At 42.0% G+C, this 25,699-nt stretch overlaps 1 protein-coding gene across 1 annotated transcript in view; it reads left to right on the top strand.

The window, feature by feature from the left end:
- CSMD1 (CUB and Sushi multiple domains 1) overlaps positions 1 to 25,699 on the top strand; it is a 2,470,978-nt gene that overhangs the window by 2,297,041 nt on the left and 148,238 nt on the right. Inside the window, 2 exon segments of the mRNA XM_063916678.1 lie at positions 1,903 to 2,076; positions 16,426 to 16,599. Of these exon segments, the coding sequence (XP_063772748.1) occupies positions 1,903 to 2,076; positions 16,426 to 16,599 (348 nt within the window).

Below are 25,699 nucleotides of genomic sequence, written 5' to 3'. Positions count from 1 at the left end.
TCTGCTTTCCTTTTTTCATATATGATGTATGCCTGACATCTCGCTCTCCTGCCCCTGAGACCAATATAACAAATCTTGCTACTATATAGCACTTTCTTTTCCACTACTAGTTCAGCTCTTCTCCCATCATCTGCAAATGGCTATCCATCTAAGTGCAGCTATTACCCACTCTTACTCCCCCAATCAGGCTTCCTGCTCAGACTACCAGCCATACCCTTGCACTACTTCTCTCAAGCTTTAGCAGCAGGTTTCTAGGGCCATGGCTAGTCGGAGTTGTCTTCCAGGGATTAATCCAGAGTATGAAAGCCTACTAACTGTACGCACCCTGATCAAGTACTGCATCCCCCAGAGTGGCCTGACGGCTGATGATCAAGTCTCCACCAGGAGATAACAGCTAACAATTAAGTTTTAATTTCTATGATTTATGATTATGTCATGAAAAGATGGGAGACACAAATTAGTGATAAGGTATGGCTAGGTGATAGAACACCTTAAACACAATTTAAAGAGCCATGGGGGTAATTCAGACCTGATTGCTAGGCAGCAATTTTTGCACTGCTGCTAGCAGATAGTCACTGCCTACAGGGGGAGTGTATTTTAGCTGTGCAATTGTGCAATCGCATGTATGGCAGAGCTGCACAAACTGATTTTGGGCAGTCTCTGTGCAGCTCAGGACTTACTCAGCCACTGCAATGACTTCAGCCTGTCCGGGACCACAATTGATGTCAGGATCCCACCCTGAAAATGCTTGGACATGCCTGCATTTTTCCAAACACTCCCAGAAAACGATCAGTTGCCACCCACAAATTCCCTCCTCTTCCTGTCAAACACCTTGCGAATGCCTGTGCATTTGGAAATTTCGCACCATCCTGTGGCTGACCAGCGATCCCTGTTGCTGCAGTCCATCACGACTGCACATTGTGGTGCATACGCATGTGCAGTTCAGATCTGATCGCAGGCTGTGAGAAAATGCAGCCTAGCGATCAGGTCTAAATCGGACCCCATATTACTATAGAACTCATGGCAAAAAGTCATGAATACAAAAATCTTTCAAGTTGACATTTTACTCGCTATAAATTGCCACGTATATTCTTCTGCAGTCCCTGAATTTTATATATTTTGCAACCCACTCTTTTGCTGAATAGTTAATATGGGAACCTTTCATATTCTTGCGATATGTCAGAATAGGAATTTTAAATATAATATACTCACTAGGCTTTTATATTTATTTCAAATTATGCCAATCCATTAACCTCCCTCCTTTCTGGCTATCAGACATACTGTTTAGGGGGAATGTGATATACTGTATTCTGACTAGTAAGATTCTGGCAGTTTTCCAATGAAGTTCAAGCCATTACATGTAAACGAACATGAATGAATGCAAAACCAACAAGAATCACACTAGAACTAATCTTAACTGGACCCAAATTGCAGTCCTGATTTTTATAATATTGAATATAGAATTTACCAGATGTAATAACCAGTGAATATGCAACTCACCGTAAATGTACCTGCAAAAGTTAGTGAACAAAAATGGTAATTCTTGTCTGTGAGATAACTGCAAATGCAGCTGCAGTGTCTCACTTGTCACAACATTCCCTAAATATAATTTATTATTTAAGTATAAATTTATCTAAAGCTTTGAATCTATCACAGAGATGTTAATGTATTAAACATTAAATAAAATATTGCACATTAAAATGTACTGTATATACACCACCCAAATAGTTAATTACAATTAAAATTATTTTGTTTAGCTTATAAAATGGAAGGACGTGTTTAGCTGATATGGTTCTTTTTGCTTTTCATAAGGAGGATTATTATTAAACCCTTTTGTTTGCTCTTTTACTTGAAATTGATAGGAATTGACCTTATATGTATATATTTTGCATTACTTTACAGCTGGTCATTGTGGTTCTCCTGATCCTATAGTAAATGGACATATAAGTGGTGATGGCTTCAGTTATCGAGACACAGTAGTCTACCAGTGTAATCCTGGCTTTCGTCTAGTAGGCACATCTGTTCGCATATGCCTTCAGGATCACAAATGGTCAGGACAAACACCAGTTTGTGTCTGTAAGTATCTAGCATTCAGCCACTAGTAGTTGATTCTGTATATGAAGAACTAAGCTATTTGCCTTTTATTTCTATAGGAATTATTAAAATAAAATAAACAACACTACAAGATTACTCAGAAAGATTCGTAAAATGTAGAAATATCCTACATTGTATAATTTAGTTTGTGTAGTGTCTGTTAAATACATTTGTAAACAAAGTCAGTTATGCTAATAAAAGACATTTGTTTTTCTCCATAATTACAATACTTTGTTGAGCCATCCACAGGGGCAAGGTTGGTAGAGTCATTGCTGAGTGAGGGTACTCATTCATTATATTGAGATTAATCACTTTCAAAGTACATGGCATATTTCACCACTCTCTTCATTCCTCCCTTCCTCCTCTAAAGTGATCCAACCCCTTTGGGGCAACAGTTGGGTCTAATCCATTTTTTGAGCAAAGTTGCATTTTATGTAAATAGTTGTAATGCCTAACCAACTTATGCATCACCACATGATCCTGCAGAAGGCTCATAAATCTGATCCAGATCTACAGCAAATACCACCGGACCAGCACCTGAAGATCTCCTTGGTACTTGTAAAGGATACCTTCAGAGACAGTGGGCCTCATTTAGACCTGGTCGCATGCAGTCTATTTTTTGCACTGCTGCAACCAGGTAATAACCGCCCACAGGAGAGGTGGGATTTGCTGTGCAGGGCTGTGCAAACGCTTGTGCAGAGAGTTGCACACACAAAAAGTTTGTGTAGTCTCTGCACAGCTCAGGACTTACTCACCCGCTGTGACGATCTGGGATGTTAATGATGTCAGTAACCCTCCATGAAAATGGCCTGGCACGCCTGCTTTTCTCCGCACACTCCTAGAAAACGGTAAGTTGCCGCCCACGAACGCCTTCTGCCTGTCAATCTTCTTGCAATCGCCGCTGCAATCGCTTTCTTGGTTCATTTCGTTGCTGCCCGGCACCAGCTAGTGACATGCCTGTGCATTGCAACCCATGCGCATGCGTAATACAGACCTGATCGCATGGCTTCAAAAAATGGCAGCATGCGAATGGGTCTGAATGAGGTCCAGTATTCACAAACCATTAGGAAGCTCTCCTGGACTTGGCTTAAATGAGATTCCCTCTGCTGAGGAATCATCAGATATTGTGGTCTAATGGTCCAAGCTCTGGAAAGTATTGCCTACTGGAGCTTGGTACTCGGAAACTGCAGTTTTTTGAGTTTTGCTTGTATTTTGCTTTTAGTATGTAAGGCTGCATAATAACAACTCTGCAAAGCTTTACTATCTTACTATTCCTCTAAAGTGATTAGGCACACGGTGTGCTCTTTACACTGCAAAGTATCAGCAGACCCTCCAGAAAACCATCTCTGCTTACAGGTAAGTCAATTAACTATCTTTATTATGGTTATCACACCTATCCAACTTTATGTGATCCACACAAAGACTGCTTTAGCATAATCAACCAAGGACTTTTCCTCTGTTCATGGACTAAATCAAACTCCAAGGGTTTAATCCAAACCTTACTTTCCCTCCTCTTCCTTCCCCATCCCCATCACACCCAATTCCCACAGCCAACCAACATCCCATCTCTCGAACCCTCCACTTGTAATATTCCAATGAAAGTGTATGTTGACTGACATCATCTGCTCTAATACTATATTCTCATTAGAAGGATTTTTTTGACTTTTCACATTCCTTCATTGTACACAACACATAACTCACCACAAAACATATCACATAATCACACTCACAAACACCACTTTTTATCTGTATACTGTACATAAGCTAACAAACAAACAAACCAGCACAATTTATACACTTACCATTAATACTTAACATCAACATCACCCTAGGTATAGCACTGTAACAACACACCTCCTAGTTACCTATTTGCAACCCAAATCTTTCTACCTTCTACTCCTCTCTCTCTCTCTCTCTCTCTCTCTCTCTCTCTCTCTCTCTCTCTCTCTCTGTATTTTCTTACCCCTTTTCATTCTCTCCTTTGCATCTCTGACTCTGGTGTGAGAGGTCAGAGGTAATACCAAATGACATTACATCCCAACATAATGACTTAATTTTTATCAGCAATTTTAATATATAGATAACTCAATATTACATAGGGCTCCACTTAGCTCACAAAAAAGAGCACTGTAAATAGAACCTTACATTAAAATAGAATTTACATTTTATGCATGTAAAATAATAAGACTAGGGGATGGATTCAGAGAAGTATGCTAATGTAGTGACAAGTGCGATTTTCTAAGCAACACAACTGCAGATATCAGCAAGTGAAGCTGCCACCCAGAAATTAAAAAAGACACCCGCCAGAGCTACCATAACTCATTTGCAATTGCATACATATACACAGCCTATACACAAGAACAAGAAACTTCAGGCTGAAGAGTAGACCTATGTATAGCTATGCAGACTGGACACAGCAGTAGTCACGCAGATGTCCTGTTTTTGTACATTAAGGCTAGCAGCTTAAGTCAGATACATGCCCTGAAAACAAACATGACACTTTGCGTTTTAGCAACCACTGCTCGCTAACTCCATGTTAACACACCCAAACGGACACTTCCTGTTAATCACTTTCCAAAGAAATACTCATTACATGCAGGTTTGCAGAGGCAACTTGATGCATGCACAATGCGAATGCAGCACATGGCCAGTATACACACATGATCACATGTTGGTGGGTGCAGGAGCTAATTGGTGTTCATACATGTACCAATGCTTGCTAAGTACCATCAGTATGCTATCGCCATTATTCATTTTTTATGTTTATCTATTTTTGTTTACTGTTTTTATCATATTGTAAGCTTATTTCTCTACATGCTTGGTTGAGACACCTCACTGAGGGTCTGATTAAGATGTGGACACTATTTTGATGTTTTGCGCAGCTAAGTGATTTATTTGTGCTGTGCATGCATCTGTGTCACACAGGGTGTCATGGTCATGCCCAGACTCAACCAAGAGATATGACATTTCCTAACAAAATGGATGCCACGTAATGGTATATGCCTATTCCCTATAAATGAACTAGGTCTGTGCTGCAGAGGGGCTGATAGGTGGAATGAGGTTTACAACCGCTTAGCCCTTTGAAGCTAACCCAGACCAGGATGGGGGCAGATAACCATCTATGTCCAGATGAGACAGAGGTTGTGTTTTGCTTGAAGCTCCCCCCAAAAAATACATGTTGTGCATGGGGGTCAGGAGAGAAACAACGTTTTAATGAGGGTTATGCCTAAGTGTGTGTAAGGATAGAGCATGACAGGTTATTTACAAAGATCTGTATGTTGATGAACAGGAGCTGTTCAAGCATGGTCAAGCAGGTCGGGTGCCTTGGGCGCTACAGCCCATGGGCATGGCTGCAGTCACCCCGCAGGCACCTGCCACCAACCTTCACCCCGCATCCTGCTCCACGCTTCCCGGCAGCAGCAGGCACCATGGGCTGTGTGGTTGCCCGCTGCAGCCGGCACCACTGTCAGTTGCTAGAAGTCATAATTGACCTCCAGTGTCTGTGCAGTGCTGCTATGGGAGAGACATCATGACGTCCCTCCCATAGAGAGGAGCAGACAGCCAGAGACGGAGGGCAGCGCAGCAGCTGTCAGGAAGCAGGAGCGGGGCTGGTAAGTATTGTGTGTTTGTTTGTTGTTTTTGTGGTTGTAGGTGGCGCTACTGGGGGCACAACTGCTAGGGCACAGCTACAGGGGAAAATCTACTGGGGGCACAGCTACAGGGGGCACAACTACTGAGGGCATAACTGTGGCCATGCCCCTTCCTTATGAAGCCGCAACTCTATTTTTGGATGCACGCCAACTCTGTCTTACCTGCCGGGGGGGGCACCAAAGGGAACTTTCGCACTGAGCACCACAAGTTCTAGAAACAGCCCTGTTGACGAACCTGCATCACATCTTTTGGGTAGCAGCTATAGGACACTTCAAATAGCTTTGCAATGTTGTGAAAAACTGGTCTGAGCAATTCTGACAGAAGAAGGGGTGTGTGACTCAGAATTCTTTAACATTTGGCTGAGAGAGTTATCCAGAAAGTGTTGATTATAAAAACCCCTCTACAGTCATGGAAGGGCTTTGCTAAGCCGACTTGTCCCATATACTTCCCATAGCCTTCTGCATGCCAATCTTAGTTTACAGTTTGTGTGACTTTGTGTTTTTCTTCATTTCTGTCCTATTATTTTCACAGAAAACTCAGTTTTGCACAACTGCACAATAAAAATCTGCATGTTTAATTGATGCAACCATTTTTGAATATGTATGCTTTGAAAAAAATTATAAAATAAAATTACAATAATTCTTGCATGGTTATCTATGGTATTTGATGAAATCAGAAGCTTATGAGGTCCATTCTACATACTACTGCATGTGAAGGGTAACATAAGGGCTTCAAATTACTCTTCTGTGACAGCTTGAGTTGCGTCATAAACCATTAGTGCTGACATAACCAATCCTACAGACAGTGGTTCCAGATTATTACTATTATTATTATTATTATTATTATTATTATTATATGGCACCACATAGGATCTGCAACTCCCACACAGTTACAGAGTACATAAACAAGCAGGCAAAACAAGAAAACATTGACTTACAGTTCAAGACAATATAGGACAAGTACAGGGTATATAAACATAGCTGACGACATTGAAATAAATATCAGGGTGGCAGAAAACTGAGGGATTTGGTGTTGTTGAAGGGAATATTGAAAGGAAGATAGGTTAAGTCAGAGATGGAAAAGCACATGAGGAAAGAGGGCCCTGCTTGTGAAAGCTTACATTCTACAGGGCAGGGGTGGGCAGGGACAGACACAGACAGGGGTGACACAGATGGGGTCAAAAGTGAGCATGGGACAGAGGGCTTAGGAGGAGAGACAGGGTTTGGTGGTATCTGGGGACCTGCTGATTCATGGCACCGTGCATGTGTCATGAATGATTACCGATGGTGGCAGACATGTTGCAGCCATTTAGAACAGGGATGGGGAACCTTTGGCCCTCCAGCTGTTGTTGAACTAAACATCCCAGCATGTCCTGCAACAGTTTTAGCATGACCAAATAGCAGAACTGTAGCAGGGCATGCTGGTATGTGTTTTGCAACAATAGCTGGAGGGCCAAAGGTTCCCCACCCCTGATTTAGAGGGCTTGTTTTAGCCTGTGACTGTAACTTTATATGAAGTTGCAAAGACCTAGCAACTTAGATCTGACAGCCATTCTGAGCTCAGAACTTTGATGGTGGGACCGATGTTGCAGATAATGCCTCTTTGTACTTAAGCAGTGGATTAGAAACATTGCCAGTGTGCATCTCTGTACTAGTCCATGTGGCTGTAACATTTGCATATTTTTGCAGAACTGCTGCGTATGGAATTTCAGTTGTGTCGGAATTTACATCCACTTCTGAATCAGGTCCTGAATCTGGCAACATAATAGAAAAGGTTGTAAGGGTCTATGTGACATGGGAAGAACTAAACTTAGCACAATGGCCCTCATTCCGAGTTGTTCGCTCGCTAGCCGCTTTTCGCAGCAGTGCACACGCTAAGCCGCCGCCCTCTGGGAGTGAATCTTAGCTTAGCAGAATTGCGAACGAAGTATTCGCAATATTGCGAAAAGATTTTTCTTTGCAGTTTCTGAGTAGCTCGAGACTTACTCTTCCAGTGCGATCAGTTCAGTGCTTGTCGTTCCTGGTTTGACGTCACAAACACACCCAGCGTTCGCCCAGACACTCCCCCATTTCTCCAGCCACTCCTGCGTTTTTCCCAGAAACGGCAGCGTTTTTTCACACACTCCCATAAAACGGCCAGTTTCCGCCCAGAAACACCCACTTCCTGTCAATCTCACTACGATCAGCAGAACGAAGAAAAAACCTTGTAATGCCGTGAGTAAAATACCAAACTTCTTAGCAAATTTACTTGGCGCAGCCGCAGTGCGAACATTGCGCATGCGCAGTTAGCAGAAAATCGCACCGATACGAAGGAAAATAACGAGTGAACAACTCGGAATGAGGGCCAATGTTCTTAAATCCACTGTGATTCTGACTTAAAGTTGAACATTTAAAGTTCTGTTTGAATGGGTGCAGCTCTGGGTAATAGCTAGGGTTGTGTGACTGGTGTAGCTGCTCTCTGTGTACAGCACTGGTGCCACCCCTTGCTTCTGCCTAGCAGGGTGCCGGTAATGGCACCCTGCAGCCAGTATCATTGCAGCAGTGCACCTTGTAGCATCAGACAGGAACTCTGCTGTTTTCACAGGTGCCTGGAGCTTCTTCAAGACTCTCTGGTACTGCTGCAATTTTGGGCGTGTGACAACATGTCGTCATGCAGAAAGAGGACATGGCCTGCACAGGGCACTCAAAGCCCCAGTTAAGGTGCTAGTGCAGGTTCAGTACAGTAAGGACATGCAGACCCAAGCTGAGCACATATTTTCTTCCTTTTGTGTCTTATTTTCTAAATTAAAATGGTCTTGAAATATAGTAGATCCAATTTGCTAATTTTGTACCTACAAAAAAAAGCAGGTTTTTGATTCGAGAAAAATGTATGTTTCATCTTTCCCCCTGGATGCATATATAAGCTAGAAATAACCTGCAGGTATCTTCAGCAACTTAAAACACAGACATGGAAACATAAGTGAGCAGATGAAGCTTTGCTGATATGTACAGATGCGTCCTCATACATCTAACCTCCCTACACGTTAAACAGCCCTTCTAGTCATACCATGCTAGGGAGTAACATGGTAGTTCTGAAAATCTCTTTTTGCAATTTTTTCCATTAAATGCATCCCATTCGCAAAGTGATGTACATAGGATGCACAAGCAGCTTTTTCTGACTAAAATGACGTGCAGCATGCCTATATTCTCTGTGCGACCGTGGTTGCATACAAAATGGTACAATGAAGTGTTTTCCTATATATATATATATATATATATATATATATACTGCTCAAAAAAATAAAGGGAACACTTAAACAACACAGTGTAACTCCAAGTCAATCAAACTTCCCTGAAATCAAGCTGTCCACTTAGGAAAAAACACTGATTGACAATCAATTTCACATGCTGTTGTGCAAATGGAATAGACAACAGGTGGAAATTGTAGGCTATTAGCAAGACACCCCCAATAAAGGAGTGGTTCTGCAGGTGGTGACCACAGACCACTTCTCAGCTCCTATGCTTTCTGGCTGATGTTTTGGTCACTTTTGAAAGCTGGAGGTGCTTTCACTCTAGTGGTAGCATGAGACGGCGTCTACAACCCATACAAGTGGCTCAGGTAGTGCAGCTCATCCAGGATGGCACATCAATGCGAGCTGTGGCAAGAAAGTTTGCTGTGTCTGTCAGCGTAGTGTCCAGAGCATGGAGGCGCTACCAGGAGACAGGCCAGTACATCAGGAGACATGGAGGAGGCCGTAGGAGGGCAACAACTCAGCAGCAGGACCGCTACCTCCACCTTTGTGCAAGGAGGAACAGGAGGAGCACTGCCAGAGCCCTGCAAAATGACCTCCAGCAAGCCACAAATGTGCATGTGTCTACTCAAATGATCAGAAACAGACTCCATGAGGGTGGTATGAGGGCTCGACGTCCACAGGTGGGGGTTGTGCTTACAGCCCAACACCGTGCAGGATGTTTTGCATTTGCCAGAGAACACCAAGAATGGCAAATTTGCTACTGGCGCCCTGTGCTCTTCACAGATGAAAGCAAGTTCTCATTGAGCACATGTGACAGATGTTACAGAGTCTGGATACGCCAAGAAGAACGTTCTGCTGCCTGCAACATCCTCCAGCATGACCGCTTTGGCAGTGGGTCAGTAATGGTGTGGGGTGGCATTTCTTTGGGGGGCTGCACAGCCCTCCATGTGCTCGCCAGAGGTAGCCTGACTGCCATTAGGTACCGAGATGAGATCCTCAGATCCCTTGTGAGACCATATGCTGGTGCGGTTGGCCCTGGGTTCCTCCTAATGCAAGACAATGCTAGACCTCATGTGGCTGGAGTGTGTCAGCAGTTCCTGCAAGACGAAGGCATTGATGCTATGGACTGGCCCGCACGTTCCACAGACCTGAATCCAATTGAGCACATCTGGGACATCATGTCTCGCTCCATCCACCAATGCCACGTTGCACCACAGACTGTCCAGGAGTTGGCAGATGCTTTAGTTCAGGTCTGGGAGGAGATCCCTCAGGAGACCATCCGCCACCTCATAAGGAGCATGCTCAGGCATTGTAGGGAGGTCATACAGGCATGTGGAGGCCACACACACTACTGAGCCTCATTTTGACTTGTTTTAAGGACATTACATCAAAGTTGGATCAGCCTGTAGTGTGTTTTTCCACTTTAATTTTGAGTGTGACTCCAAATCCAGACCTCCATGGGTTAATAAATTTGATTTCCATTGATCATTTTTGTGTGATTTTGTTGTCAGCACATTCAACTATGTAAAGAACAAAGTATTTAATAAGAATATTTCATTCATTCAGGTCTAGGATGTGTTATTTTAGTGTTCCCTTTATTTTTTTGAGCAGTGTATATATATATATATATATATATATATATATATATACATTAGTAGAAGTGGAGACATGATAAAGTCATCCAAGTCATTATCTAACTGTTGATGTATATATATTATTGATGCAACACTGATACTTTTCCCGGCCTAGAATTAGGGATAATTAGGTGACAACTTCGAACTCATCCCCTAGTAAGGCTCACTAGTAAATGGGTGATGGACGCTGCTTATGTCTGAGTAGTTCTATATATTTTAGTCCATGCAGACAGAGTTCCTACTCCACACACACTAACAGTCAGTCCCCTTCTTATACAATGTTGCAGAAACGTGCCACTTGACTCTCTTGCCTGGGTCATGAGGGCTTCTGCCTCAAGCTACCACAGTGACAGTACACCGCTTTAGTTCAAGCCACCATGGTGTAAGTCTGGTCATGGGGTAACCCCCAACACCCATTTCCCCATGACACAAATTCCTATCTCACCTTTCCCAGAGGAACCCTCAACAGTATTACACAGGGATCCATGGTGCAAATGCAGACTCAGATGACTCCAATCCTTTATAAATTGCTGTTATTTGATGGCATATCTGTTTCGCCCATCCATACTGCTTCTATTGGTTTCTTATAAAATGCTCCAGTTGGAACAGTACTACCAGCTTCCACCCCCCAACCACCATCCAATCACAGTAATGACTCTGTATTGTCTCTGCAAAGTAATTGATTATGATTCAGGCCTTTTTTGTCTAAACCTAAAAACTGGACTTTGCCCATACAGGCATGCTTTGTATATTGCGGAGAGTTGATCATCAATGATTATATTATCATTGTCCTGTTTCATTTTCATTTCTTTGTTGACCACCATTCTAACATTTTAAAATAATTCACTTAGATGTCAAAATATATTTCACCAATTTCAAAGCCACCTCCATTTGTCATTATTTAGTTAAGGTTTTCAGTTGTTACATATTAAGGGGTTGAATGGCAGACTTCAACCATTAGGTTTATTATTTTCCCTTTTTCTTGGAGAACTTTTTAGCTAAGAAAATTGTTTACATTTCTTGAATACACTGTGTGTTTGAGTTCTCTGTACATATTTTCAATAATAAGTTTGGGGATTGTTAAGATCACTCCAAAACCTTAATATATCTTGTTGCCTAACTGAAATATCAAACTTCTTTTAGCTCTATCTTCACTGACTGAAATATTATCTTCTTGGATTTACTTTCACTTGGAGATTCAGTTAAAAATGCATGTACACATAGGATTACCAGAGTTTCTATACAGTATTATGTTGTCATACATTCTGTTTATAAAGCCAATTATGTAAGCAAAAATTTTAAACAACAAAATATAATTGTGTCGCTGTAAATTTACATTCAGACCATTTTGGTAAAACCTAACAAAGGGGCAGATGTATTAACCTGGAGGAGTCATAAGGAAGTGATAAACCAGTGATATGTGCAAGGTGATAAAGGCACCAGCCAATCAGCTCCAATATGTAAATTAACAGTTAGGAGCTGATTGGCTGGTGCCTTTATCACCTTGCACGTATCACTGGTTTATCGCTTCCTTATGCCTTCTCCAGGTTAATACATCTGCCCCAAAGTGTTTTATAGCTTGATTACTAATGCAAATAGTTTTCTTAGCTTTTTCTAGTTTTACATATGATTTTTTTTAAAGTGGTTTCAACTATTACACATATTCTCAAACTTGAATTTTTTTTTTCCTTAATCTTAGTTATTGTTTTGTTTATTTTGGTTAAAAGCATTCTTAGCTAAATACCCTGACATGTGCAATGTGCACTGACACAATGCATTTCTTTACTGAGAACCTGTGTTCTTTAAACTTCTTACAAAACTTTCTGTTCAACTTCAAAAGAAGTAACTTTATTTACAGTTGTGTGCTTTTTACTTTCTTCACTTAATCTTTGACTGCACCACTCTGCAGGATCCTGCTTTTATCTGTTTCAAAAGGATTGTGATGAGTATTAGAGTGGGCTTTTTGCTATTCTACTGTTATACTTCAACATTTTTTATATTTTCAGATTTAAGATTCAAGCAAGTAACATATTGATATAATTTCAGAAGAGTGTATAGTTCACTGAATCTGAATGAATCAGATTGCATGTATACATCTGTATGAGGCACATAGGAAATGTGGAAGCAATTGCCTGATTGCACTATTTTCTGGGGTAGCCAAGGAGAAAAAGAGAAGCATGATTTAAAATAGGAATTTTGTGAAGTGTAGAGAAGTTAACCATATCAGCAGAAAAGGTTTAAATTGCAGCACAATAGGCAATAAACTGATTAATGTGCATACAATCACCCATTTGTCAATATAAAATGTATGCTTTAACTAATATATAAATGTTACACTTCAAGTGAAGAATAAATAAGAAGAATCTGTCGCGTTCATTGTTATTCCCATATGGACAGACAACAACTAAAGTAAGGTGAATGAGAGCTGCGCACATTTGCATTTGAGCCATATTGCTTTTATAGACATTAAACTAATTAATTTGACCTCTTGGGATTGCTTGGTTGAATGGTTGGATATAAAATCATCACAGCATATGGGTAAGTCACACAGGGGTACACTGCAGTCATTACATAGTTACAGAAACAATAATAGTTTTTACAGTAAAGGAATCTGTCTCCTTTAGGACTATTTTCAACCGCTCCATTTCTTTTGCACCAATTTGTAACAATACTAAACATGACCTAGAACAAAAAAGTAAAGTAAGGAGCAGAAGATAAGTTTTGTTTTATATGGGTGACTGGCCATTACTTAGAAGGACAATTAATTATCTCAGTATATTGCTGGTACAGAATGGTGATTGTGTTTTATGGAGCAGTATCCCCCATTCTGCTCTGCAAGGGTGCCCTGTGAGAGCATTTGCCAGGATTCTCACATATTCCTACATTTAATGTGAGTATAGCATAATGGGAAAGACTTTCATTCTCTTAAATACATATTGAGGAGAGTTTATTTCATTGATTGATACACCATAGCTAAGGATTAAATAATTACTTAGTGATATTTTTGACAGAGATTTTTAATTAATGAAGTATCCTGAGCTAAACACAGCTAAGTTATAAAACAGATTTATGTGCTATGGTGCAGTGTAACTGACGGGATACATTTAGTATACCGGCGTTCAGGATCCCGACAGTTAAAACACAGATAAGGCAATCCTGACACTGATCAGAAGACTGATACTGGGATCCTGACATTGATCACAATGCTGGAGTCAGAATCTCGACTGCCGGCATCCCAACTGTAAGTATGCTGCAGAGGGTTAGACTGCAGGAAGGAGGGGGGGGGGGTAGGTTTAGGCACTAGAGGGGGGGTTAAGATTAAGCTGTGGGGGGGAGGGTTAGGGTGCTGGTAGGGAAGTTTAGGGTTAGGCACTAAAATGAAGGGTTAGGGTTAGGCACTAAGTCAGGAGGGTTAAGGATAGACTGTGGGGGAGGGTTAGGCACTAAGTGGGGAAAGTTAGGGTTAGGCTGTGGGTAGGGAGGATTAGAATACTTACCTAGCAGGTGTTCCTGATTCTGCACATCAGGATGCCACTGTTGGCATTCTGACCATCAGCATCCCAAACACCAGTATCCTGATACCATCCCTACCTGACAATATACTCTACCTGTACTCTTCAATATATAAATGTTTACACATGAGCAATATTGAGAAAGGCTGGTGATATACAAATATGTCTTGCCAGAGAGGCACAGTCCAACTATTAGCAGGCACCCTATGGGAAATGTTCCATTGAAAATCCATTCTACTCAAAATATGGTATACAATGGGTCTACTTATGGTCTACTATGGTGTGCTGGCCACAATTTATCTGATATGAACATTCATATATTAATATATGTCATTTGAGTTTACACATCAATTGGTGTCAGTTTACTCTTTAGTCAAACATTTCACATCACGATATTGAAGATTATGTAGTTTTACTGATATTAAAATGTTACATGGCTGATAAATGCACACAGGCCCTTGCAAACTATAAATTTGTGATCTCCCTCCTGCCCATACTTTAGAAAGGCACAGTGCACGGGGAAGGTGCTCACCACATAAAATAGGTGTGGTCTCACAAAGAAGGTGCATGGCCACACAATAGTACCCCATTTCAAATTACACCACCAAGTAGCACAATCTTAATCACAGTACACCGCATGTATTGCCCTGAATTCATATTACACCATATAGTAGTGCCCCTTATTCACATTACATAACACAGTAGTACCTCTTATACACATTATGCCACACCGTTGTGACCTTTATATATGTTATGCCACACAGTAGTGACCCTTATACATAATGCCTACAGTAGCAGTGCCCCATGTACACATAATGCCCAGAGTAGTAGTGCCCCTTATAGAATGCCCACAGTAGTAGTGCCCCATATATACACAATGCCCTCAGTAGTAGTGCAGCTTATACACATAATGCCCACAGTAGTAGTGCCGCTTATGCACATAATGCCCACAATGGTAGTGCCCCTTATACATAATGACCACAGTAATGCTGTTTACACATTATGCCACCCAGACACAGCAGAGACAGTTCCAGAAAAAAATACAGAGCAGGCAGCATGATATGGGAAGGGGTGGATGTTAGTGGTACTTGGTACCAGAATAGGGGCATGGTTTCACTACAAGGAGCATGGCATTGGGACAAACACAGGGTGACATACATGGGGTGACATTGGGGCATAAACTGGATGACAGTGGAACACATACATGGGATGACAGAAGGGCATACACAGGGAGACAGAAGGTCATACACATGGTGACAGTGGCACATATACATGGGAAGACAGAGACATATGCAGGGTGACAGAGGGACATATGTATAGGGTGACAGTACAAAGACATGGGGTGAGTGAGGGACATATGCAGGGTGGCAGAGAGGCATATATGTGGGTTGACAGAGGGGCATACACAGAGTGACAAAGGGGCATATATGTGGTGTGATAGAGGGACAAACAGTACACAAGGTGAAAATGCACGTCCCCCTCTCTAAATCCAGTTTGGACAGCACTCATATTATTTTTCCAATCACCCCATTAGCCAATATCCTGGCCGGCCACTACTGTAGTGTGTTTCCTGGCTGTGTGGGGGTCTGCCAACTTGTTGGAGTTGACTGCGATTGGGGCTCCACTTGTGCCCGGTTGCTGTCTGGCTCCCTTCTGGCAGTGCTGCAGCAATTCATAGGTGCAGGCTGGAGGAGCGGAAAGGGAGGGGGCAAGAACTAAAGAGAAGAGAAGAGCTTCCCGGCTGACGCTGCCAGTGCTGCTGCCTGTCATAGAGTTTAACAGGTTCAGTGGAGGCCTGCAGCACAGCATGTCACCACAGACAGCAGCAGGGCAGCAGATCAAGGAGATCCCCTGTTTAGGCTAGTGTCTCCCTGCTTTGCATTTCCTTGCTGAGCAGGTAGCGCCTGGCTTGAGTGCACATATAAAGTTCATGATGTGTGACAGTAGTTTTGTACTTATGCTTTGTATATGCTTGCACAGTAAGCTTATGCAACATTTAACCTATTGGATTCACAGGTGTGGAAAATCAAACATTTAAGTATGTAGGCTAAGTAAGCAAACCTAATTTAAATCAATGTGAAGATCACAAAAACCAAACTACATAATTGTAATATTTTACCAAATCTAATATACTGTAAATGTTTTTAATAACATGATGAAGCACTAATAGTTTGTAACACCTGCCACTCATTTATGAATTATATTTAAATTTTATAGGATACTGCACCTTTTCTTTAATCAGCACCCTAATATCTTATTAAGTAACATTTAGATATATTTTATCTTATTTTTCTTGTTACAGCCATCACTTGTGGTCATCCGGGAAATCCAGCTCATGGAATTACAAATGGAAGTGAATTTAATTTAAATGATATAGTTAACTTCACTTGCAATGTAGGTTACATACTTCAAGGTTCCTTTCAAGCTCAGTGCCGTAGCAACGGAATGTGGAGCAGCTCCTTACCCAGTTGTCGAGGTAGGAACTTCTGAATGAAACAGTAAATTTTTTTATTGTTTTCAGGTTTTCTATATCTAATTTACTGTACTGTGGGACTGATTCATGTTTGTAAGTAAATAAAAAATGCAAGTAACTTTGTGTCTGGAACAAACCATGCTGCCGTGCAAGGGGAGCAAATACATTTGTATTTTTTCTGTGCAGGGTAAATAATGGCTGCTTTAGCATTTAGCCCACAAATGTTAAACAGCTTTATTTTTACACTGCAATTTAAATTTCAGTTTGAACACACCACACCCAAATCTTACTCTCTCTGTCCACCTGCAGTGCAACATGATTTTGTCACGTAGCTTGCTTTTTTGCTTTACTTACAAGCATGAAACAGGCACTAATTGTGTGTGGATACGTGGAGCCAAATAGAACATGCTTAGCGAATGTCCTAAAAGCATTTTGAAAAAAGCCCACTATGTTTGGACCTGCTGATTGACCTGTTTAGTTTAAAATAGACAACTGATTACTGGGAGCACAGTGTTTTGTTACTCCATTGTTTCTCGTCAGGTGTTCATTCTGGCATTTATCTGCCTGCCAATCAGTTTCATCCTTTAGTTAGTCATCCCTTCAGTTACCTTCTAGATTGTTTGCAAAACCAATAAAATTGAAACATTAGCAAGACATTACCATCATATGTAACAGTGCTAAGGCTGAAACCACTGTGTTTTAATGTGTATACACAAATTAGTGTTCATTTAAGACAAATTGTGTTATCATTGCTTTCATCTGTATACTATTATACTATTAACCCCAACATTGATTCCATATATGTAGGTCCTTTTTATTTTCTTTCATTTAGAGCAACTCTGTGTAAATGTTGGGCTAGTGTTGAGTTGGGCATACTTATATTTGCTTATCTTAAAATATGCACATTGTTATAGCCTACACATGCAAATAATGGTATCCGGACGATAGATCAACAATGTATAGGTCAATAGTCAATAGATCAACACCATATGGTTGACATGCATTAGGTTGAAAGGTACAAAAGATTGAAAGGTATGAAAGGTCAACAGTGCTTTCAGTCAACAGGTTCAAAAGATTGACATGGCAGTGGTCGACAAACAAATGGTCAATACATGTTTTTTGGGGGATTTACATGTTTATCCCCCATTTGGTTGATTTACAATCCATGTGGACTAGAACTGGGAATAGTAACCTGTGGTGAGCAAAACAGAGCGGGGCGAGTCATGTGCCCCAAGTGTGGTGAGTGAAGAGAGCCTGTTAGGGTACACATTTGACTGATGTGGTGACATATTATCAAACAAATACAAGATTTGACCCAAAAAAATTGAAAAAAGCTTGTGTTGACCATTTGTGTGCAGACCATTGCCATGTCGACCTTTTGAACCTGTTGCAGGTGCCTGCATGCTGTACTGATGGCCTTCAGTTATTGTCTTGTTTACAACCTATGGTGATATTGATGCCTTAATAAACCTTCTGTTGTACTATTCGAATAGGTGAGTGCCCTCATTTGGTCGATTTGGCCAAAACTTTTGATATACTGTATGTATATATATATATATATATATATATATATATGCAATGACCTCCTTGCTGCTAAATTCAAGGGCCACTAGTCTCTGCTTATTCTCCTTGACCTCTCTGCTGCTTTTCACACTGTGGACCACCCTCTCCTTCTGCAAATCCGTCACTCCACCTCCCATCACTTCCACTAACAATAGGTGTCCCCCAAGTTTTTGCTCTTGGTTCTGTCCTTTTCTCTATCTTTACTTCCTCTTTAGGTCTGCTCATTAATTCTTTTGACTTACAATATCATCTCTATGCTGGTTATACTCAAATCTATCTTTCTTCCCCTGACCTCTCTCCCGCTCTCCTCACTTGTATCTCCAACTGTATCTTTACTATCTACTACAGATATGTCCACAATTACCTTTCTAAAAAAAAGTGTCATGGCCTGCCATTCATGGCACTAGATAATCTTTCCTCCCAAGACATACATGGCAGGCCATGTGTAAATTGTCTGAAATATGGGTAGTCATTCCGAGTTGATCGCTAGCTTAAAATGTTCACTGCGCTGCACTTAAGTAAAAAAATGGCACTTTTGCGCATGTGTATGCGGCGCAGTGCACACGCGCGACGTACTTTCACAATGGCCGATGTATTTTTACACAAGGTCTAGCGAAGCTTTTCAGTCACAATGGGTGCCACAGAGTGATTGAAATGAAGTGGGCATTTCTGGGTGTCAACTGACCGTTTTCAGGGAGTGCTTGATAAAACGCAGGTGTGGCAAGAAAAACCCAGGCATGGCTGTCCGAATGCAGGGTGTGTTTGTGACGTCAAATCCGAAACTGAACAGTCTGAAGTGATCGCAAGCGCTGAGTTGGTCTGGAGCTACTCTGAAACTGCACAAATTTTTTTGTAGCTGCTCTGCGATCCTTTTGTTTGCACTTCTGCTAAGCTAAAATACACTCCCAGAGGGCGGCGGCTTAGCGTTTGCACGACTGCTAAAAACTGCTAGCGAGCGATCAACTCGGAATGACCCCCACAGTAGCGCATGCAGGGGGGTTTCCGAGTACCTGGAAACCTCCCCCTGATGAGCCAAGTGTTTAATCTTTGAGACGGAGACAGCAGTGTCTCCGTCTCAGAAAAAAGCAGCGATCGCGACCGCAGAGCTGCTGCTGCTGAGAGCTATGTAGCTCTCTGCGCAGAGAAAGTCCGGGAGAAGCTGCTGGCTGTGCATGCTCATCCGCAGCAGCTCCCTCGCTCCTCACAGGTGACAGGGCCACCAGTCTGCCACTCCTATTTACCAGCCTGGTGGAAGGGTAACTAGACGCTACCCTGGTGGTATGTATACCACCATATATGTATTTTATATGTACTGTATGTATTTGTTGTAGGTATGTATGTGTGCTTATGTATGTATGTATTTATTTATTTATTTGTATGTGTGTATATGTATGTATGTGTGTGTATATATGTATGTATGTATATGTGTATGTATGCATATAGACTTGTTGCTACTAAGTCGTGCAGGCTATATTTACTAGCATATGCTAATTGAAGACCCGTAAGTGCCATCCAGCTTTCCTCTTGGAAAAGGTATGTTTTAGTGGCACACAGGATGCAGGCTGTCAGTATACCAACAGTGCCATGCCGTCTGTCGGTAGCGAATCTTCTCGTGGGCTCCCTGCACTTGCCATGCTTCAGGCGGATGTCGGGATTCCGTCAGTCAGGATTTCACTGGCTGTCAGGATTCCAGCGCTGGTCTCCTGAATGCCGGGATCCTGACAGCCGGCATTTTAACTGCATCCCCTATATGTGTGTGTGTATGTATATATATATATATATATATTTTTTTTTTTTTCTAAGAACAAAAGAAGAATGCGCTCATAGTGCAGATAAGTTTGATATTTTATTTTCACATAGGTAGGTCAAAGCTACTCACAATAATTAAAAAGACTCGTACCATATATTCCCACTCTGTGGGCTGATTACCACATGGTATAGTAAAGAAACCCAGGCAAGAACCTGCACACCGCCGTCCAAGGACCAGAACCTGAAACCCGCGTCGCTGGCTGGAGATATCGTGGCCTACCAGACGCTCGATTCACCCGTGTGCACTGCATCTCCGACTGTTCCACTGACGTGGTGTCCGGACGAGTCACGGCCGATATCTCCAGCCAGCGATGTGGGTTTCAGGTCCTGGTCCTTGGACAGTGGTGTGCAGGTTCTTGCCTGGGTTTCTTTACTATACCATGTGGTAATCAGCCCACAGAGTGGGAATATATGGTACGAGTCTTTTTAATTATTGTGAGCAGCTTTGACCTACCTATGTGAAAATAAATTATCAAACTTATCTGCACTATGAGCGCATTCTTCTTTTGTTCTTAGAAAAAATCCTTGGCTCCAGGAGTCAGGAGTCGTTTATTTGAAGTTTGCTGCGGCACCTATCAGTGCCTGTGCCTCAGCCAGGAGTTAAGACACCTATGGACTGATAATTAAAACCAGCGCACCTCTATTGCTTCTATTCTATATATATATATATATATATATATATATATATACTGCATATACATGAACACATACCCGTGGAAACCCCCCTGAATAAATTCTGCATTTGCCCCTGCCCCATAGTGTAGTACCACTGTTCAGACAGCAGGTGGCATTTTCAGAAACTGAATAAGTAGAAAGTCTGAGAGAAAGATTCTAGAGGTGGTAATTCAGACCTGATCATAGCATCAATTTTGTTAGCAGATGGACAAAACCATGGGGGTAATTCTGAGTTGATCGCAGCAGGAACTTTGTTAGCAGTTGGGCAAAACCATGTGCACTGCAGGGGAGGCAGATATAACATGTGCAGAGAGAGTTAGATTTGGGTGTGATGTGTTCAATCTGCAATCTAAATTGCAGTGTAAAAATAAAGTAGCCAGTATTTACCCTGCACAGAAACAAAAATAACCCACCCAAATCTAACTCTCTCTGCACATGTTATATCTGCCTCCCCTTCAGTGCACATGGTTTTGCCCAACTACTAACAAAGTTCCAGCTGCGATCAACTCAGAATTACCCCCTATGGGGGTAGTTCCAAGTTGATCGCAGCAGGATTTTTATTGGCAATTGGGCAAAACCATGTGCACTGCAGGGGAGGCAGATATAACATGTGCAGAGAGAGTTAGATTTGGGTGGGGTGTGTTCAATCTGCAATCTAATTTGCAGTGTAAAAATAAAGCAGCCAGTATTTACCCTGCACAGAAACAAAATAACCCACCCAAATCTAACTCTCTCTGCAAATGTTATATCTGCCTCCCCTGCAGTGCACATGGTTTTGCACAATTGCTATCAAAAATCCTGCTGCGATCAACTTGGAATTACCCCCTATGTGCAGTGCAGTGGAGGCAGATATAACATGTGCAGAGAGAGTTAGATTTGGGTGTGATGTGTTCAATCTGCAATCTAAATTGCAGTGTAAAAATAAAGCAGCCAGTATTTACCCTGCACAGAAACAAAATAACCCACCCAAATCTAACTCTCTCTGCACATGTTATATCTGCCTACTCTGCACTGCACATGGGCCCTCATTCCGAGTTGTTCGCTCGGTAATTTTCTTTGCATCGCAGCGATTTTCCGCTAATTGTGCATGCGCAATGTTCGCACTGCGACTGCGCCAAGTAAATTTGCTAAGAAGTTTGGTATTTTACTCACGGCATTACAAGGTTTTTTCTTCGTTCTGGTGATCGGAGTGTGATTGACAGGAAGTGGGTGTTTCTGGGCGGAAACTGGCCGTTTTATGGGAGTGTGTGAAAAAACGCTGCCGTTTCTGGGAAAAACGCGGGAGTGGCTGAAGAAACGGGGGAGTGTCTGGGCGAACGCTGGGTGTGTTTGTGACGTCAAACCAGAAACGACAAGCACTGAACTGATCGCACTGGAAGAGTAAGTCTCGAGCTACTCAGAAACTGCAAAGAAAAATCTTTTCGCAATATTGCGAATACTTCGTTCGCAATTCTGCTAAGCTAAGATACACTCCCAGAGGGCGCAGGCTTAGCGTGTGTACTGCTGCAAAAAGCAGCTAGCGAGCGAACAACTCGGAATGAGGGCCATGGTTTTTCCCATCTGCTAACAAAATTGCTGCTACGATCCGCATGTGCAGGGCAATTAATCCATCAGGCACATGGGAATATCAGCAGCGGCGGCTAATTGTAAAGTATTAATATATCTCCAATACATCTGTCATACTAACTTCTATACAGGTACCTGGCTCTCTCATCCCAGCAGCCAGGCTACTCTGCAATACTCTACAGCATCAGAGTGCCATGTGCAGCAAAGTGGGATAGCAGAAGCTGGTGCCTCTACTTTCATCTCTTTCCTTATCATGGTTTGGTAACAGCTCTCTATTATTCAATATTTGATGCTGATAGCAGCTATTGAACAGCAGAAGAGTTGTTTCCTGTCAGTACCCTGATATATATTTTTCTACCTCTTTAATACTCTATGTCAGGCATGTAAAAAACTGCGGCCCTACAGCTGTTGAGAAACTACATATCCCAGCATGCCCTGACACCGTTTTGCTGTCAGAGAATGCTAAAGCTGTGTCAGGGCATGCTGGGATGTGCAGTTTCTCAACAGCTGGAGGGCCACAGTTTGGACATGCCTGCTCTATGGGGTCAAATGCTGCCTCAAAAACAATGTATTTTTCTCCCATGCATATTAACAATTCAGAGTGGGCTGCTTTGATGCCGAGGCTATCTGATTTTTAGATACTAGATTGCACTACATTGGCTCAATAATTGACATTGAATTTGCATGATCAACAAATATGTCCTGACACTGTCACACTGGTTGAAAGTAATTTAAAGATATAGGGCCTAATTCGGACCTGATTGGGCTAGTTCACCCCACATGTCAGGCCCTACCACTCCGCACAAGTACAAAAGCATTGCACAGCGGATTGTTTTTGTACTTGAAGAGTAGCTCCCTACCAGCGCAGCTCCATCGCACTGGCAGGGAGCTACACATTGCTGTCCGGGTCACAGCAGCTGCATGTGATGTCACACAGCCACCGCGGCCCACCCTCTGCACGGTCCGGGAATGCCTGCATTGCTCATACCGCACCCCAAAAAAGGCGTCCGGATGCCGCCGGCCCGCCCCCTGCCGCCCAGCGACTGCCTCTGCCTGTCAATCAGGCAGAGGCGATCGCAGGGCTGAGATGGCCGTCGGTTATCTGGCATGTGGCGCCAGCGCATGCACAGTTCAGATCTGATCAGCTATACAAACTCCACACAGAGATTTTGCATAGAGTTTCATAAAAAGCCATAATGAATCAACTCTGATGTTTAGATCAATGCTGCCTAGATGTTTGCAAAAACTTTTTCCCTTATGATTGATAATGTGCTGATGGAGAGTTCATACAAACTCCACACATAGATATGATATGGTAATTATGAGTACTAATTAATAGGTACTATTGATACTTGTCATTTTTTCCAATTGTTTGGTGGTTAAGGTGTGAGTATAGAGAGATTTTTTGGTATTTCAATACCGCATATATTTTGCTATGATACATTGGATTACCATATCAAAATGTTTGTGATTACAAATTTTGATTACTGTACCAAAAGCTTATGATTACAATTTTTACATGTCGCCATGTCACTTTGTGAGATGATCGATTTTAATTGTGAATATTAAAAGTAATATTTTATTAATAATTTTTGGCAAGTGTGCCCCAGGATAGACTTAAAGTCTCCTTTTGTCTTTACCTCCTATGTGAAGATTTTCCATTTATACAGTTTATTGAACTATTTTTTTCAGGGTTCACCACCAACCAAGCGCCAGGCGTATTTGACCCTTTATTGCCTTTATGTTGGTTTTTTGAATTTCTAACTAATCATATTGTGAACTAAACACAGGTCCTATGCGGTTTCAAAAACCTCCCTTTTTAGTTTAATATGCATGTGACCTGAGCATTGTGTCTCAATAAAGAACACTACAAATACACAAAACTGAGGCTCTGAATTGCATAAGGTTCACTGTTCATTTCAAATCCCAGGACCCCAGCCACCCTCCACCCAGGATACATGTTAACTCTACCCCCCAAGGAATCTATTTCAAAGGCCTGCTCTTGGATATGATGTATCCTTGGTGCAGCAGTAACAATCTCCAGATCCGATCCGATGCGCACGGGACCGAGTATCAGTTTGGAAGTAAATGACACACGATTTATCGGCCCGATGGGTCAAAATTAGGGTGGCCAATCCCGGGATTGAAATCGACGGGATCCCGAGATTCTGGCCTAAAATTGGATGGGATTCAATCCCGGGATTGGAACTTTCAATCCCGGGGATTTCGGGATTGGCCACCACTTTAGTTTTTTCTATGCCGGGCAGCGTTGAGCTTCCTCAGGAGGCTCAGATGCTACCTGGCTCCCCCTGCTCAGCTCCCCCTCCCCCGGCTATGCGCACTCTGCAGTGTGATGTGAAGTCAGAGGTCACACTGCGCAGCCAGCCGCCAGACCTAACCGCTGCCCTGCACTGCCCGCCCTCCCGCCAGACCTCACAGCAAGTGGCCCACCCCCATCCAGATTAGGGTGAGTTATCTGGGCTGGTCAGGGTAGGAGAGTGGGACACATTGAAAAAAGCCAATCCCGGGAATCCACCCTAGTTGAAATCATGTAGAAAAGGGCCAAATTGTACTAGTGTATTGGGGCCTTAAGTCACTTTTGTGTCTTGCTTTGCTTATTTGTTTATGTACTTTGTATCTGGGTGCTGTGGATCCCTTGTGGCGCCATATAAATAAAGGATAATAATAATAATAATAATAATATTTGTACAGGAGAAGTAGTCTCACACATTTCAATCACAATTCAACTTGCCAATTATATGCTATAACTGGCTATTCTCAAATACTGTATGCAAGTTAATTGAGGGCATGTTGATCGAACTGTAGTCTACGCAGAGCTGGATGTAAGTGTAGAGCTAACTTTTTGCAGGTGTATTATTTTCACCAACTACTCTGTAGGATGGTGCAAGTTCACACTGCTGACAAGTATAAAACTACAGGTATCGGTAGGTGACAATTGTACCATAAAGTTACATTTACAGCTGACTTGCATTCAACGCATTCTCAGGCCACACAATGTAGCTACCCTGAAATGTGCTCTGACCTATTTTGTCTAAGAGTTGTCCCAATTGTCTTAATATTTTTTTCATACTATTATATTGTTACATATTTTTACCATATACTGTACATTGTTTCTACAGTATATCGAGTTCTAACTTATGCTGTGTACACACCTTTGCAAACATTCGTCTGATTATGTATACGCTCTCAGGCAAGTGCTGTGTCCTCAGTTTGACCACTTATTCGCTGTTTTTAAGCCTTGTTAACACTTTGCTAAAAATAACTCAGTGTGTTTAGACTTCGATGGGATCGGGAGATTAGGCTGACAATTATTAAACAGTACATAAATTGCAACAATTTATCAGCTAATGATCCTGTGATAGCACTGCATTCACACCTATACAATAGTCTGCTTGATCATCCAATATCAGGTTATTGGGCCGACTATTGTATAGGTGTCTATCTAGCATTAGTGTTTCTACCTACCGAT

Source organism: Pseudophryne corroboree, chromosome 4 (genome assembly GCF_028390025.1).
Source record: "Pseudophryne corroboree isolate aPseCor3 chromosome 4, aPseCor3.hap2, whole genome shotgun sequence".
NCBI classification, from domain to species: domain Eukaryota; kingdom Metazoa; phylum Chordata; class Amphibia; order Anura; family Myobatrachidae; genus Pseudophryne; species Pseudophryne corroboree.
Note: the sequence above shows the minus strand (reverse complement) of the source record. Positions and strands in the feature narration are given on the sequence as shown.